General features: G+C 35.1%; 1 protein-coding gene across 6 annotated transcripts; it reads left to right on the forward strand.

Moving 5' to 3' along the window:
• Positions 1–2,313: 2,313 nt before the first annotated feature.
• LOC110029669 (glycylpeptide N-tetradecanoyltransferase 1-like) lies at positions 2,314–18,168 on the forward strand. Of its 6 annotated transcripts, XR_002294564.1 has the most exons (4): positions 2,314–3,880; positions 16,500–16,608; positions 16,676–16,769; positions 17,044–17,296. XR_002294564.1 is itself a non-coding variant. In XM_020732069.1 (2 exons), the coding sequence occupies exon 1, from the start codon at positions 2,521–2,523 to the stop codon at positions 3,850–3,852; it is 1,332 nt and encodes a 443-aa protein (XP_020587728.1). In that variant the 5' UTR covers positions 2,314–2,520; the 3' UTR covers positions 3,853–3,880; positions 18,084–18,168. The 6 variants fall into 6 exon arrangements, 4 of the variants coding, with proteins under 4 accessions (XP_020587728.1, XP_020587726.1, XP_020587727.1 ...); XR_002294563.1 differs by having other exon boundaries at positions 16,676–17,299; XM_020732069.1 differs by lacking the exons at positions 16,500–16,608; positions 16,676–16,769; positions 17,044–17,296 and adding an exon at positions 18,084–18,168.
• The last annotated feature ends 452 nt before the right edge of the window (positions 18,169–18,620 follow it).

An 18,620-nucleotide genomic window follows, 5' to 3' on the forward strand; every position in this document is an offset into this window, starting at 1 on the left:
TCTTTCCCTGTCACTGGTCGGTTGCTTCATATGCTATAAACTCCTTCAACGTCTCGGCTTTCATCAAATCCTTATTCAGACTCTAAAGGTGTCCACACTCCTTTATGTCATGTTCGTGATCTTGATAATGCACAATACTTCTTTGGGTCCAAGAATTACACTTCGACTTTCATTGGGGTCGCCTTCTTTAAATAATCATTATTTTAGATAGCCTCCATTATCTCGACAATCGACTCTTAGAGGCATCTCATTAGGTATGTTGTTAGAAGGTAATGGTCATTCCTCATATCAAGCTTTGTTGTTAATCGGTGTATCAAGCTCAGTTCTCCTCATAATGGGTTTTGTCAGTCACCCAATTATTCAATTGTTTGTGCGAATCCTCAAGGAGAGATGAAAAAAGCGAGGGTTGTGTCTCTGCTTCGATCCTTATCCATGGGTGATTCTCTTTAGTGTATCACAATTGGCTTTCGCGGTTCTAAATGAAGCCCGAGGGGAGGGGGGTGTTATATGTGGTTGTTGGATAGCTACAACAACTCTGATAAAGTATTCTGTCACTGCAATCCTAGTAATTAACGAAAAAGGTATTTCCTTTAATCCTTATGTAAGGGCCACAAGAGCAATCATTGGTTATGAATCTTAAACATATGCCATGATTACTCATGTCGGTAATCCATTGAATCACCTAAGAGTAGGATCCCTCAGTGTGGTGAAGAAGAATCGATAATTCATTGTATTGTTAATCTTTAAATCACATACTATTGATTTGAAGGATGCAATGTGATCGGTCGGGTTTGTCAATCCCTCATAGTGTTCAAGCATCTGATCTCGAATTGTTCCAGTGGCTCGACATAGAAAATCTGCTGGGAGCAAGTGTTCTCAGGTTGTTGGAGTGCGTCAGCACACCCAACTTCATGCCTATTGATGGGTGTTGACCCAGTGCTGTCATGATATGTGGTTTCATCCTCACTTTCTAAGCCGAGAGTTGTTGGGGTTGCTTGCCGAGCTCCTGATTCAATGCTTCTATAATCATTAATAACACTTAATCCTCAAATATGGGATCTACTGGACCATGAATTTTCTGGTGCACTCTATGCTGTCATTAATCTCCCTATCGTAAGGTCATTCTTCTTGCATTGCTCCTCTTATTCTCGGTGACATGATCTAGGGTCATTGCACCTTTCAGGATGTTGAAATCGAGATTGTTTGTGAATCACACTTAAGAAATATAGCGTAAATGAGGAGAAAGAGAGAGACGAAGAATGACAAATAATGTTCAATTGTGTCTATCAATCATAAAAGATTTTCCCTATTTCTAGAAGGGATAATAACATGGGGATATTATACTTCATTTGGAAGGGATTTGTACTAGGGTATTTTTACTATTTTACAAAAGTGGGCTTATTGTCCAATTGCCTTCTGCCTCGGCTGACTAAGCTTGGTTGACCAGGGTCGACTGGGTCAGATTAGGCTATAGAGTTCAGATGACTGATCAACTCGGTTGACCATCTTTGATCCCTAGTGAGAAGCATGTGGGTCTCTATGAGATAGCCAAAGATACTTTGAAGAACTTACTTTTCTATTGGGCTGACTCCCCTGTAGGATAGGTTATTTCATCGAGTCTACTTTATTGTGAACGACTAAAATGCTCTTTTGTTTAGATTTCAGACGGATTGCATGCAATTGGATCACACGTCCGTCTTCTTGTCTACCTTGTGACTTGGGCAATTTTGACATAGTTAGCTTAGCTCTTTCACTTAGATGGGCCTTACAATCTTTTAGCAGTGGGGCTGTCTCCATCGTACTATTCTCTCTTGGACCTTTAAATCTCTTTAAGATAGTGCAAACAAGTTTTTGATGTGCAAATACTAGTTATAAAGTGGTTAAATTTTTACCCTTAAAAAGTATTTTTATAGAATTTAAATATTTGAATGATACATATAAATATGAATATTTATTTAGTTGATATAAGCGCCCCTTCATTTTGAATAGTACAATTTTAAATCGCTCAAATAAATATTCCACTGTGAAATGCAACATAATCATAATACAGTTTCTAAACATATAAATATAGATATAGCTATGCTTTAGAAATAAATTATATATAGATAAAATTAGAAAATAAAAAAAAATAATCAAGAATAACAAAAATCTAAGTAATTTAAAACAAATAATTGTTAAAAATTAAAGCATTTTAAAATTTTAATTTATTAATGCATATATAGTGGATTATTAAGTTATTAAATATCTGATCACAAATTTTTTATAAATTATAAAATTAACCAAGATCAAGTCGTGTTTAAGAAAATTATTGAAATACCATTCCTTTCTTCCCCTCTTTCGCTTTCTTGAAAACCTCCTCTATCTCTCCCTCTTAGATCTCCTCCTGCCCCCATCGATCATCGTTAAATCCGTCAGCGCTCTTCTGGTTCGGTTTCATCAGTGAAATCTTCTACCGACAACCTTCTCTAAAACATCCTCCCAGTTCTGATCCAAGATTCGTGCCATCGTGCCTCCCATCACATGGCATTCGGCGACGAAGATACCCCTTCCGCCCCCCTCAACGAGGACAAGGATCACTCCACCAGTCCATCAAACCCAACGCGATCCTTACCAGCGGCAGCGAACAACACAGACTCGATCGAAACCATCGCTCACAAAATCCAAGAATCTCTCTCCGTGACCAAGCGACACCGCTTCTGGGAGACCCAACCTGTCGGCCAATTCAAAGATATCGGCGACGCCTCGCTTCGGGAAGGCCCGATCGAGCCGCCGACCCCCTTATCGGATGTAAAACCGGATCCCTACACCCTCCCCGCTCTCTACGAGTGGACCACCTGTGACATCGACGATGACACCACCGCCGCCGAGGTATATACGCTCCTAGCTAACAACTACGTCGAGGACGATGATAACATGTTCCGCTTCAACTACTCCAAGGAATTCCTCCGTTGGGCTCTCCGCCCTCCGGGTTACTTCAAGGCCTGGCACATTGGTGTCCGCGTCAAAGCCAATAAAAAGCTCGTAGCTTTCATTACCGGCGTTCCTGCTAGGATTCGGGCTGGCAGCGAGGTTGTGCGAATGGCGGAGGTAAACTTCCTGTGCGTCCACAAGAAGCTGAGGTCCAAGCGGCTTGCCCCTGTTCTCATCAAGGAGGTCACCCGCCGTATACATCGCGAGGATATTTGGCAGGCCGCGTACACTGCCGGTGTTGTCCTCCCGACACCGATAGCCACTTGCCAATATTGGCATCGCTCGCTGAACCCTAAGAAGCTCATTGATGTCGGGTTCTCACGTCTCGGTGCGAGGATGACGATGAGCCGTACCATCAGGCTCTATAAGCTTCTTCCTTCGCCAGTCACCCCTGGGTTTCGGAAGATGGAGTTCCGTGATGTGTTCGCGGTAACGAGGCTGCTCAGGGATTACCTGTCCAAGTTTGTGGTTGCCCCAGATTTGGACGAGAAGGATGTTGAACACTGGCTACTACCTAGGGAGGATGTGGTGGATAGCTTCTTGGTTGAGAGCCCTGATAGTCACGAAATCACTGATTTCTGCAGCTTTTATACTCTTCCGTCTTTGATACTCAATAATGCAACTTACTCGAACTTGAAGGCAGCATATTCTTTCTACAACGTGGCCACGAAGACGCCTCTTTTACAGCTGATGAATGATGCACTCACTGTTGCGAAGCAGAAGGATTATGATGTTTTTAATGCATTGGATGTTATGGAGAATGAGTCCTTCCTGAAGGAGCTGAAGTTCGGGCCAGGAGATGGGATGCTTCACTACTATCTGTATAACTACCGTCTCAAACATGCTTTGAAGCCTTCCGAGCTTGGATTAGTTCTCTTGTAGACTCTGCCTTGGAACTTTTTTTTTTTGGGTAAGTTATTTCTTCACTACTTTTATGATCTTGTTTTTTTTTTTTTTTTCAATGAACACTTCAATGAACACTATATTTGTGGTTATCATTCTGTCCTGTTTTTGGTATGTCAAGATAGCTGTTTATGAAATTTTGAACCTTAACCTCTTTGCCTATGTTTGATGTTAATTGATAGGGTTAAGTACTTGCAGAATGTTTGTAATTTCAAACTTAGTAAATCATAAGTGCGTTAAGTCTTAAAAAATGTTTGCCATGGTAGCTATTGAATCTAACTAAAGCATGTTAAACTGTTTGCCTATTTATTTTAAGATTTAGAATTTAATTGAAAATGAAATTTAAACTTAAAAATGCTAGAAATTGGCGTTAATCCCAAGGACAATAAGTCATAATATAGTTAGTTTATTAAGTAGAATGTAATCTATTGAAACAATCTATTAATAATTTATTATTTTTGAATTTTTTATTTTTAATCGTTATTAATTGACTATTGTGTACTCTGTGAAGTTCATGGGACATGGGAGAAAGTGCTATAGGGTAAGAGATGCCTCTTTGAGGTTGAGAAGGTGGTGAGCTTTAAAGTCAAGCAAGATGTTCAAGGGGGATTTGAGCTTAGTCTGTCATTAAGGCACATCGATAGGAATCATTGATCACAAACATGAGGGATGCCAGTGGGAGGTCGTGATGGAGAGGTTAATGTGTGTTGGAGAGAGAGGAAAATTTTTTGCGATTGTGAGGGGGAGGTTGTCACATGGGGGATCATGAGACATTAGAAAGCCAAGGTTGTTCAAGGATTTATTAAACCCCGTTTACCGCAAATTGGATTTAAAGTGGGATTTAACATGAAAATAAGATTGAAGTATCCAATAATTAATTAGTTGGATTCAACTCAAATCTTTGCTAAATCCTGTTTAAAGCTTTGTATTAATAACCCCTAAATGATGGTTATGGATATTATTCTTAAGAAGAATGTTGAGTTGAATTGATAATTGCTTCTAACTTTTTTGGCTTGGCTAAAGTTGATTGAAGTTTGATTAAGTTCAGAGTGGTATATAATGTGACTTGGTAAATGGATACTCTTTTGGTCCTTTTGCAATAGTTGATATCATAGCTTTTATATATACTGAGGTTTGGTTAATGCTTCATCTCGATGAAATGATATTGTTAACATCTAAATTTGGCTCAGAGTAATTAATTGGATAGATTTATAAATGAGATCGGAGAACTTTGGTATTCTAGGAAGTGTGAGACAGAGAAGAGATGCTCTTAGAGGAGATGTAGAATGGAATTTTATTTAGTTTGTAGTTACATGGCTTGAATGGTGTGTTGTCCACTTCCCCAAATATGAGATCAAACTCCTTAACTCTTTTATTTTGCATGGGTTGGCTTTCTTTACTAGTGAGGTTCTGTGTATTGATGTTTCTAGGAAAGGTTTAAAAGTGTGAAATCAGGAATTGAGGCATTTTACTTTAGTGAGCCTTAAAGCAGAAAATAAAAAACTCATAAAATTAAGAATACTTCTTAAATTTATATCAAAATAAAGAAAATAATAAATTTATCGAATAATAAGATTTTAATGCAATAACAACATATAAAGGAACCGTAAGAAGAAAATAAGAATAAACATAACAAAAGACAAGCAATCCTGTTTTAATACAGTAGTAGTAATCATAAGCCATAACAGAGCTTTAAGAAGAAAATGCTAATTCACATGTAGCGTTGAGATCACATTCAGCTTTGAATCTGATATTATGTTCTAATGGGCTAGTTAAGTTCTTTTAAGCTGAAAGGCAATGTCAATTGAAATTTATTATTCTCATTAGAGCGGAATCTTTGCTCATTGGAAATGAGTGCTTTGTACTATGTTTAACTCTTAGTATTTGGACAATCAGTGGAAGAGCCTTTTCTTTAACACAATCATAATTAGCATTTGCAAGTTCCATACGGGTGAATGGTGATTTTAGCTGCCATAATTTGTTTGAGTATGATATCGAGCTTTGATTGTAATTCCTTGAATTGAGTTTGTTTCATATTTTTGTTGGCTATTGATGCTGTACCTTTCGTCCCTAGCTAAAATCTTCCTCTTGCTTGATTGATGATTTCTTTCTTTGGGTTGCTCACCACTTCACTTCAGATTTGCTAAATCTCAATGAGAGCTCCAAAAATGGTGTAGATGCCTAAATTTGGTTTGGAGCGAACAATGGGATACATTTATAGAGGAGATTGATGAGCCTAGGTATTTGAAGAGGGATGCAATAGAAAGGAGGATAAAGCTTTGGAGGAGAAAAAGAATTGAGTTTTATTAAGGTTGGAGTTGCATAGTTTTAATGTTGTTGCCGATATTATGAAATCGAGGGTTAAACTCCTTTGGTTTTTTCCCTTGAGGGACATCTCTTATATTCCACCTAGGATTGCTCATTTTCAGGGGAGAACCCCACCCCACCACATTTTGGTTCCCTTAGGCGCTTAATTTGATTTACTTTATGGATATGTGATTGGTGGTTTTCAAATGATATCATTTTCTTAATATATATTAAGGGTTACAAGTTGATCTTTTATCTTATGCATGATTTGTCCCCTTTAGGAGTGTGTTGACGATGTTTCGTTCTAGGCATTATCAACAACTTCCATTTTTGCATGTAAGGTGTGTACAGATTTTGTGCTGCAAAACCTTCATCAACTTTTTTCGGGAGCGCATCTTGTTGTGTCTAACTAATGGCATTGGTGCTTCCAATATTTGTCTATGTATATTGAGTTTGTAAGAGAGCTCAATTTGTCATGTTGCTAAGCAATTGATTTACCGAGATTCTTGCTTGATTGACTCGTTAGTTTTCATTTGAGATGGTTCTTCAACTATCTAGTTATAGTCTTTTCGAGTTAATCTCTCAGACGATGCCTAGTCAGTTGGCGGTAAGGTTTTGCGCATATAAGAAGGATTGATCTCAACCAAACTAATCAATTTGATTCAATTGTAGTATGGGTATATTTTTTATTCTGATTCTTAAAATTCGTAGAACCAATTTAATGTTTTGGTTCTTAGTTTTAATAATCAGATAATCCATAACTGAAAGGGACTCACCTTAAAATTTAAAAAGGTTAAATGTGGTAATGATGAAATTAAGTAGACAATGTTTGCATATAACTATTTTTTTATATTATAGATGATGGCCAAACAAAATAGACAATAATTGCATGCTTCTATTTTTCTATTAAGAACTCGGTGTGTGGTTGAGCTATTTGTTTGATTATATTCTTTTTACCTGAAAAGTGATTCTCAAGCACCTATATATAAGCAGTTCATAGTGGTTACACTTATAGAGGGAGCGGTCGATTGTTGTATATATTGTGGGAGTTTTCTCTAAATCAGATATTAGAATTCTGAAGCTCAAGACTTCTTGACTAATCACTTCTTTAAATCACTTCTTTAATTTACTCATGTAGATGACTCTGATTATTCCTCACAATGGGCAATTTTTATACTCAAAGACTTGCCAATATTATTGATTTTGTGTTGCACTGTTTCATTTGTTTGTAATCTATTGGTTGAGTTTTGCTTTTATTTCCCTTGCAAATGTAAGATATATGGTTACTTAGGGTATTATGTTTCTTGTCAAGAAAAAAATGTTTCTCTACTTAAAAGCACTAGATATTATAGATTGGTTATATTTATGGAATTTTTATGCTTTATATTTTAGAAAAAATACAACTGTGGTCCTAATCTTAAATGAGAAAAAAAATGAGATTTAATTTTAATTAGGTTAACAATTAGTCCTGATTTTTTTGTCAAAATCATTAGATTAACTCAAATAAAAAATTTAATTGTGTATGTTTGCTCCCAAAAAAGTCTCATTGTTTTGTTATTAAGGAAATATATACTTTTATAATGGCAGTAGATGAATATTACCTTGTTTTATAAAACATTATGCGGAAGCAAGAGCTTTTGTGAAGATGTTAGTGCGTAAAGAAAAAGCTACATCCATTTATAATTGGAAGATTTGCATACATACCACTCAATTCATATGTATTTACTTGTCAAGCACCTAAATTTCAATTTTTACATACATGCCATCTTGCCTATGCATGATAAAGTGTTTTTCATTTTTGTAAAAGTTAAAATCGTGCTATTTTTATGTGATATGAAATATTTGAGTGGTAGAAGTGTAAAAAATAAAGTCTATGTCTAGGTACTAAGGTTATATTTATGGAATTTTTATGCTTTATCCTTTAGAAAAAAATACTACTGTGGTCCTAATCTTAAATGAGAAAAAAAATGAGACTTAATTTTAATTAGGTTAATAATTAATCGTGATTTTTTTTGTCAAAATGATTAGATTAACTCAAATAAAAAAAAATTTATTTGTGTATGGTTGCTCCCAAAAAAGTCTCATTTTGTTGCTATCAAGGAAATATATACTTTTATAATGGCAGTAGATGAGTATTATCTTGTTTTATAAACATTATGAGGAAGCAAGAACTTTTGTGAAGATGTCAGTGCGTAAAGAAAAAGCTACATCCATTTATAATTGGAAGATTTACATACATACCACTCAATTCATATGTATTTACTTATCAAACGCCTAAATTTCAATTTTTACATACATGTCATCTTACCTATGCATGAAAAAGTGTTTTTTACTTTTTGTAGAAGTTAAAATCGTGCTATTTTATGTGATATGAAATATTTGAGTGGTAGAAGTGTAAAAAATAAAGTCTATGTCTAGGTACTAAGGATGTGGAAAAGGTGATGATTAAACATTAAAGTACCTAAATGATAAGAGCTCAAAAGACTTTAATCTATTTAGATGCATTGAAAGTCAATAATCAGTTCTTAGTTAAATCATAAAGGAAAGGGGAAATGCTACTTTTAAAATTATTGAATGTAAGTTCTTTTTAAGAAATTATTTCATTAAAGATTATGATTATGTCTATACTTTTGTTTTTTTTTTGTGGGTGTTGATGCTTATAAAATTTATATTTAATGTGAGTTGTCTTGATGTATTCTTTTTAATGATATAGTTCTAATAATTGAGGCATCTATTGTAATTCGAATGTTAAGAATGCTTAAACAATAGTCTTAGGAGTATCATAACAAAAATATAACATATAATATTTTATTTTCATTGGTGTTATATTAATTATTATCAACCAATATTAGGGGTAGATAACATGTGTTGGATAACACACTCAAATTTAGAATGATGGATTCACTTCGCACTATATCCATTGTAATCTTGAACATTGTTGTTGAACTATGCACTGTGGTTACAAATGGAATGATGAATACATAATACATAGCATTTGTTATATACTTCAAAGTTGCTAACGGATAATTGGCTCTTTCATATTTTTGTTTGTCTGGGCAGTACACAATGTAATCAATATCTATTTGATCTCACAATAATAATTAACATTGCCTTTTGTCAAGTATTTGCTCCAAAATGGTGGCGAGTTTAAGTATATTAGATCTATTATATATTATGAGAGTAAACATGAGGATAGAACTTTTGGATTTCAAAATGTGGTTAAGATATACATTTGCCTCAAGAGTATAATATGATAATAGAATATCACGGGTATAATAATTAAATTATAAAATTTTCATTTTGTTGGCTGTATTGTATGGATCTAGTGTTTTTGATAACTTAGGAAAAAGAAATAACTCTTGAGCCCTAACATTTATACAATGATTTAAAGAATTCATGTAATTAATTAACTCTTTATCCGCATTCGTCCATAATGTGAGAACTCTTTCTTAACACTACACTGGGGCGTCAGGCGCCAGTGTAGTGACACTTGCACACCTTTCAATATATTCTGGCTATACAACACATCACTTCTAAGGGACAACATAGCATTCACAAAATGATTTAAGGGATTCATATCATAATTTTTTTGAAAAAAAAAATTATGTTTGTTGTCGAATACCTAACGTAACCCTCCACTTTTAGTATAGGGAAGCCGTGGTAATGATATAAAATTTTTCTGCTAGAACTCATTGGTTATCTCAGCCTCAGAGCTTTTCAAAGAACTGAAGAATGTAGATTCTATTACTGCTGAGCATAGCTTAACTTGATTTAGAATTCCTGATTTGGTGGGCCTGTGCTCACATTGACAATCAAGAACTCTCATATCATATTGTGTTTTAGGCATTGAACACATTTAGGTGAGATTTAGAATCTTAAATTATTAGTAGTATTTGTGCTTTAGATCTTTTAGGGTAAAGCATTTGTTGACTTGAAATTTTGACAGGATTGTGTCTTGCTCTACAATGATAAATAAGGATCTCAACTCAGTTATTATGTTTGTGGCCATATTATGAAGAACAAAGTTCTATTTAAATATTTAGCTTCGTATCTAAAGGTACATTTTAAGAATGTTTGAATTTTAATAGAGGTTCTATGAGGCTTTATTACTTGGTTGAAAGGTGATGAGAGATTCACAACGGGCTTTTGAGGATTGTAAGGCTTCGGAGTAAATTATATGCCAACTTTGCTGATTTATTATATTACAATCATGACTTCTAATTGGTTAATTAGGGTTCTACTCTTATGTATGTTTGTTTTCAATGTTTTAATCTTCATTTAAGTGAGATTTTTAACAATATGTCCGGATTGGGACATGGTTTTTGGAGAGCAGTTTAGGTGGCTAGGTTTGAGCAATTCATAGATTTAGCAAGCGTTTGGAAACAACGATGTTGTGACGTTTCTAAGTAATTTTTATTAAATTTGGGCTGCAGGTTTAATCTAGCGGCCCACGTTTTTTCACGAATTTGTTACTTTGTTGCCCTCAGATATCCCGTGACTACTCCCCCCTCTTGCATTTCTTCTGACCTAGGTAGCACCTCTCTCGATCGCTCGTCTCTCTAGCGCCTCCTCGTGCCTCTTACGGGCCTCTCTCCGGTGGCAACAAGTTGCCTTTCTCCTCTCCCTCTTCCCTCCATTCTCTGGCTGTCTGGTTACTATGCTCTCCGTCCTCCCGTGGTATCATCTATTAATTTTGATGGAATGACTTTCTCTTTGCGATTTGTGGTTTTCTCATTTGCGGTTTGATGTGAGAATTTGTATTTTGCGATTTTTGACTTTCTATTTATGATTGGGAATTTGATTTTGCGATTTTTTTTTGGTAAATTACATACAGGGCACCCAGAACCGATGCATATACACTTGCTACGATCAAACCATTGTGAATGTGATAAAAATGAAAAATATGGAATGAGATTTTATCTTTATTCCTTTGCTGTTTGCGTGAGAATTTGAAAAATGGCTGAAGAGAGTGCTTGATTTATAGATAGCAATGTTTTAGGTGCCTTGTATGTAATTGTCTCAATTAAAAATATGGGATCGGGCTTTATAATTACCTTTAATGTTTGAGTGAGAATTTGATAAATGGATGAAAGAGGGTGTTTTATTTTGTAGATAGCAATGTTTTGGGTAAATTACATACAGGGCACCCAAATCCGATGCATTTACACTTGCCATGATCAAACTATTGTGAATTTGATAAAAATGAAAAATATATTTGAGTGAGAATTTGAAAAATAGATGAAAGAGGGTGCTTGATTTGTAGATAACAATGTTTTGTGTTCCCTATAGGTAATCACCCCAAATGAAAAATATGGGATGGGTTTTGTGATTCTGTGGTTGTTGTGATTTTGTGTTGGTTGCTCAAAATAGTGTTTGTGATGTGATCGTGATTGTGCTGATAGTGTGGTGTTGGTAATGTGGTGTTGATTTTGTGATCGTTGTGGTGTGATAGTGGTGTTAGTGTTGGTAGTGGTAGTGGTGTGATGCTGGTGTTGGTGTTAGTGTTGGTGTTGGTGTTAGTAATATGGTGGTGGTGATGATATGTTGACAGTGGTGGTGGTAATGATATGTTGATAATGGTGGCGGTGTTGGGGTTGGTGGTGATGTTGTGGTAGTGGTAGTAGTGTGGTGTTGATGTTGGTGTTATTGGTAATGTGGTGGTGGTTATGATATGTTGATATGGTGGTGATGTTTCTTTTCATTTATTTTTTTGAGTTGTGGTTTCTTAAATGACACTTTATGTTTTCTATGAAAAATATTTATGTTGATTAGCTCTTTTCATGCTAGTATCACGATGATTAAAAAAAAAAAATCGATTCATCTGCTATGTGAGATAAATATTTTGTGACTTCTGCCTTAAGAAGTTGTAGTTGGGAAATAGGGTAATAACTTATTTTTAACAAAGAGGACTGACAAAATATTTTATAAAAATTCAATGAAAGCATGTGCAGAGAATATGATGGGTTGTTGTTGAAAAATAAGTGAGATCAATTAAAAAAGATTGAAAATTTTGGAGAGAATTGAGGATCCACGGGCTTAGGTTGGGATCTGATAAAACTAACAATGAATGTTTTGGAGGAATGGTGGTTCGAGAGATTGTGGGTGAGAATTTATGAAACATCCGCTACCCCTATTATTTGGTCGACGATGGATATACCTTACAAAAAAGGTTTCTTAAACCATTTGCTGATACTAAATATCACATTTCTGATTTTGGGAGAGCTAGCAATGTCATTTGAGGTAGGAATTAGATGTTTAATAAGAGACTATCCTTGTGCGACGTCATTGAAAGGACATTTAGAGTTTGAAAGAAAGTATGACTCATTCTATAGGATATACTGACTTATCCACTTCACAAACAAGTGCAAATTGTGGTCGCAATAATGGCTGATGACATCCGTCACGCAATGGCATTGATTTCAATAGGGCTGATGAAGATAATTTCAAGTCCTTGCTGAAGTATATGAATATTGCACAGGACAATTTTTATTATAGGTCGAAGCATATGATGATTTATGTAACGATGTTCATTTTGAATCTTAATATAAGAAATCTTCTATTTTCAGTTCTTTTGCATGTATTTCTTCCCACTTGGATGACATGTGAGGCAATTTTTAGCATAATAAGTAATGTAATTTTTATTGCATGTTTTATTTTTTTTGGTTTGAAGGTCTATGATGAGATATTCGATCTTATGAGTTATTTTAAATGACTTATATGTTGTTATTGGTTCTTGACACGTATGCAATCGTTGTGAAGACAAACCAAATACCTCTCTTTTCAGTCGTATGACTGTTGGGGTTCTACTTGATGACCGTTGAGGTGATTTGCATATGTGACACATACGAGCTCAGTATTACATGGTTTAAAGACAACCAAAATTTATTTTTTATAAGGTCTGCTGTCTTGTGATAATATATTCGTTGGTTTATGCTCTGTTCTCTGAAACTTCACAGTTTCATGAAACTTAAATTGAGATTTTCTACTATTCTTTATCACTAATGTTGCATCTAAAGGTTTGTGCTTTGTTGTTTTAAATTTTTTAGAAAAGATGAGTTTGAGGACTTCTGGTACCTTCAGAGCATTATACTGCTAATGTTGACTACAATGTTCTCTGCTTACTTCGCGACAACTTCATAACTATAAGAGACAATTTTACAGTTGTTCAAGGATAATAATAGAAAACTGTGACTTTTTAGTGGATCGGTTCGAAGATTCCATCGCCAATAGTCATTAAGTGGAGAGTTTCGTTGGAGGACAAATTTTCTCGTGACATTAATCAATTATATTGTTTAACAATATTATCGTATTATTAGTTGTTGTTTTAATAATTTTTTTTAAAATTTTGATTTTTGTGATACATAATGTTTAGTGAGGTGTTTGTTTTTATTTTGTAACGTTCAAACTGAATATTTATTTTCAAGTATGAAATGTGTCAGCAAGATTGGTTATGTTATGAACAACACTATACTACAGAGGCATAAAAGTCTTTTTTTCAGAAACTGCAGTACAGTTGTTGCAAAGCTACAAAAAAAAAACAGACATCCTGCTTCTGGGCAATAGCTTTCTGACACATCTACGCAACAGCTTTTTAATAAGTTGCAACTGCCTTAAACATACACTTAAGATAAAAACTAGGGCTTGAATAAAGTTGAAGCTCATGTATTAGAAGTGACAAGAATTCAAATTCAAGATACTACCACAAACATTGCTACAAAAGGAAGAGATTTAGTTCAAAGGATAGAGGAAAAATAGTTTAAAAAAAATATATGAGAGACAGAATCATGAAGAAGTTCTTATTGGTCTTCCGGATAGCATATCTGCAAAGTGCATAGATCTTTAAAGAATCTAAGAAGATATGGATATAAACCAAGTGGGCGACTTAAGTGAGTGAGATGTTGGTGAATACTTAAGGCGATCGACCATATACCCAAGGAGCCAAACGTGATACTAGAAGAGATTGATGGTTTAAAAGAAAACAACTTGCTTTTGTTAAGTTGATTTGTCAGAGGAGGAGAGAGTTTATTTTTTTACTAACCACTCCTTACAAGATAGTATATTGACTTCAATTGCATTCGAGTGTTTTTGTGATTATCTATAATATGTTGGGCTTACGGAGGCTTAGGCTCGTGCAGATCTAAAGAGATTATGTGATTAAATTCTGCCACCACCGAAGAGGATAATCACTTATCATTGCCACACTAAATGGACAGGTTCTCTAGCTTAGATAAAATTTTCTCTCTAATATAATCATGGTCATTATCATTAGTCAAGCGTTGATTTTTTTTATTAGTGTCATCATTTCATGTTTGATTCATTTTGTGGGAGCAAGTTGATATTGGAGCATCTTTGCCTTTAGATTTAGGTCAAAATTAGGGTTTGAATAATTTCAAGTGAGTTGACCGAATTAGAAAGTAATAAAAAACCAAATTAAAAAATGAGATCAGACTTAGTCGACAATAATGGCTAATATATCTTAAAAAAAAATCCAATATATTGTTTACGAATATTGACGCAGATTGGGACCGGAAGCTCTAAATATTGAATTAAGAATTTCCTACACTCAAATTTATAATAAAATAAACTGTCTTTTTGGGACAAACGAAAGGACACATAAATGATCCGATATGAGTCTAAGTGATCTCATAGGACATAGTTTGGGAGACTAAATGATATTCAAATATGACAAGTTTATTGTCAATTCGAGCATCTTGATGAGATGAATCAGTAAATCTAAGATCACTTAATTCCGACATCATTAAGATACTCAATTTTTCATAAAATATCATCTGATCAAATTAATCACTGCGCCTTCTATTTAAGTGGTTTGGATTCAAGTATTATTTATGAATGATATAACTTCCAAAATCTATAAATAGACTCGTTCTCTTCATAACGGGGCTTAGATTGAGATGAGAAGATTGTAGGTAGCTCTAAGCTCGTGATAATTCTTGAGCTCCACTCACCACTGGATAACCGTCGCTAGGCCATTGTCGTACTATAATATCATTTCCATTGTCATTCCATCATCGTCATTGTCAGATCACTATCGCACGATCCTTACTATTGTTGTGATACATTGTTGTTTTTGCGGTACACTGCTATTCTCACCAGATCATTTCTCAGTTGCCACAGCATTGGACCACCATTGTCGGGCAGCCGTCGTCGCTTGATCACCATCACCGAGCCAGCGTCGGGCCTCCACCATTGTTGCACTGCCACCATTAGAGCATCGTCGCCCGACCAATGATATTTCTGCTGCCATTCTCCCTTGACAGCCTTCATCAAATCATTGTTACACAACCCACACCATTAAACCTCCATCGTTGTCATCAGACCACCATCGGTTGGTCAACGACATTATTGTTGACATTGCCGCATGGCCGTCATCATTGCCAAATCATTGGACCACAACCGCTGTCACTTGACCATTGTTGCCCAACTGAAGCCATGGTCATCGTTCTCATTGCCTTCGTCAGACCACTATTGGCATTGTCAGACCACCGTCTCTTGACCCTCAATGTCGTCAAATCATCGTTGCATGTATGTCGTCAGACCACAGTCATGTAACTAACTTTTATGTCACAACCACTGTTAGAGCTTCTCTCGAACCACCGTTGTCCAGCTGACACCGTTGCCACCATCAGACTTTTATTGTCGAACCACCACTGTGAGATCACTGTTGCTTGCTATTGTTGCCTAGTTGAAACCGTCTCGATGATGCTGAATTCAGATCTCCATTTTACGAACCCCTATCGTTTGTCTTCTATTGTCGCAGTTGGCTTGTTGTCACTTCCCCAATTTGTTTTGCCACTCATACAGTGAAAGTCAAGTTGATAATTTCCACTCTTGTAATATTATTTTTTGATGTTTAAGGGCAGCCAAAGTCGTGTAACACATATTTGAATGATCAAAAACCATTTCAACTGTGCTAGGCCCGTGATTTTTTTTTTTTAATTTTGGAATTTTCATGTAAAAAACATCTCGTGTCCCTACTACTGTTGTTTCTTTTTTATTATGTAGTGGATTTTCATATAATATTAAGATATTAATATCTCTTTCTTTAAGGAGTGTACGACATGGAACAATGAAGATGAGCATGCATCTAGAATATGCTTTAGATTGCATTTATTTTGAATATTGATTAATTTATTGTATTTTCTATGTTGGTGTAATTAGGCAAGCCTTTGTCTAAGTAGCCTTAATTGTTGCCATAAATATAAATTTTATCTCGAGTTTTTTTAAGATTTGAATGCATCTTTAATATTTTTAAAAATTAAATTTTATTATTTGTTCTAGCTTTTTTTCTCATGATTCAGATTTGACTCTTCCTTAATGATTGCTTTTATTTTGGGGGCGCTCATGTTATCAACATTCAAAGCAAAAGATGAAAGAATTTTATCTTCAGATGTGTTCTTTGAAAGCAAGGTATTTAATATCATTAATCTTTAATTCATCATATTGACGGTCGTTACTATAAAATTTGAACTTTCAGGTAGCGATGGAAGGTAACTCGAGATATGAAATTTGTCTTCAAAGTTGATATTGATAGAGCTCAATTAACTTGTCTTCGAGTTGAAATCATTAATGTAAGAAAATTAGAGTTTTCTTCAGATAACCTGAGATTAGTGAACTTTTGCTTAAGATTTAACTTCTTAAAAGTGGAATCATCAAAGTTTTAATGAACTTTTTTGAGTGTGGAAAGCAACAGTATTATTAGCCCAGACCATGTGAACTTTTAATACTTGCCTTCATATAAATTTCCCTTCTTGATTAGTAACAAATGAATTTTATGCCCTCAAAAGCTAATGAATTTAGAAAAAAGAAAAAAAAAAAACTAAGATTCTATTTGTTTCTTCTTAGGGTGATAGTAACCAGCAAAAGCATGAATATGAGAAGCAAAGCACAACAAACACAGACATAAGTTCATAGAAATGCAATATCTATTGTATTTGTATGGTTTGATGAGATCCACCGACTTCCATGATCTCATAGAAATTGCATAATCTCCAAGCTTCATAAGGAGCACTTGGAGTTATTGTACTTCATATTAAGAGGGGGGATACGAATAGAGATTACACGTTATTCTTTTTAGTTATTAAGAAAGAACATGGCCATCGAGATGTAAGATGTTGCAATTACTTTTTTTTTTCTTGCACAAGAAATCGAATGTAAGCTTATCTATGATTTTTCTCCTTTTGTTGGAATGAAAACAACAGCATCTCCTCCGCTCAATACTTCCTTTCTCTTTTGATTGAAAGCCCCTGTATTGGGCTTCTTTCTCTTCTTTCTATTTGCTTCCTGAGAGATCCTCAAAACTATTTTTTTTACCATATTTATGGTGATAACAATGTATGGACTTTGAATTTTTTTTTAAGTTTTGTAATAAGGAATTTAGAATACCTTAAGTTTAGTTTTTCAGAATTTTTAATTTGCTTGTGTAAATTCCAATTATACCATTCATTACCCTCAAGTTGTCACCCCAAATCCTTCGTCCCACAATGCTTCGTCTCGTCATTAGAGTGTTCAAAATCATCATTTTTCTTTGCACTAGCATTCGACACAAACTCTACCTCCAACCTCACTTTGAAGCCCTAGCCCCCTTTGTTGAGGTGGAGCCCGGTTTAAGAAAAATTAAAATTTGCTTGCCGCCTCTTTCAACTGTTCCCGCCTCCCATTCTTGGAAGAGGCGCACTTCTTTGTTTTGGTAGGTCCCGCCAACCAATTAATGCATAGCAGAAGCAGAAAATTGGGATTGGGTGTTGTAGCAGCTACTCTCCAAAAAGGAAAACAAAAACAGTGGCTTCTTCACGTTTCTGTCTCTCCCTCGTTTTTTTTCTTCTACGTTGGTTTACGGGTGAAGAAAGCATCGCACAACTAATACTTTCTTGTGTTCTTCTTAGGCGTTGGCTTGCAACAAGAGGAGAAGAATTATCAAAGGCAGCACTTCCTAGTCCTTTGGTTGTTGCTCTCTCAGATAGAGAGAAGGAGCGGTGAGAGAGAGGAAGAAAGAGAGAGTTTCTTGTAATCGTCGAGAAAGAAACGATGATGAAGAAATACATCGACTTGGTAATTCATTGAAGTTGAGATAAGTGTTTCTTGTAAATTGAAACATTGTGGTGTAAACTCCTCAAGCAATGAACTCCTCTGCAACTCCATGGATGTTGACAATTTGTTGAACCATGTAAAGCTGTGTTTTTTTATGGTGTGAAATTTTCTCGTTATATTTTTTTTCGCTTCGTTGATTGTTCTATTTCATATATACCACAACAACTGGTTTCAGAGCCAATGACTGCAGATGAAGTGAAGGTATCAGAGATCGAGAAATTTGATGACATAAATTTTGGTTATTGGAGGATGCAGATAGATGACTACCTTTATGAGAAGAAACTCTATCTTCCATCACTAGGGAAAAAAACCTGAAAGGATGAATGAAGTTC

Source organism: Phalaenopsis equestris, unplaced genomic scaffold (genome assembly GCF_001263595.1).
Source record: "Phalaenopsis equestris unplaced genomic scaffold, ASM126359v1 Scaffold000600, whole genome shotgun sequence".
Classification (NCBI taxonomy): domain Eukaryota; kingdom Viridiplantae; phylum Streptophyta; class Magnoliopsida; order Asparagales; family Orchidaceae; genus Phalaenopsis; species Phalaenopsis equestris.

What these genes read in the sequence shown, in the direction of transcription:
- LOC110029669 (XM_020732069.1), top strand. Translation starts at nt 2,521, where the DNA reads ATGGCATTCGGCGACGAAGATACCCCTTCCGCCCCCCTCAACGAGGAC.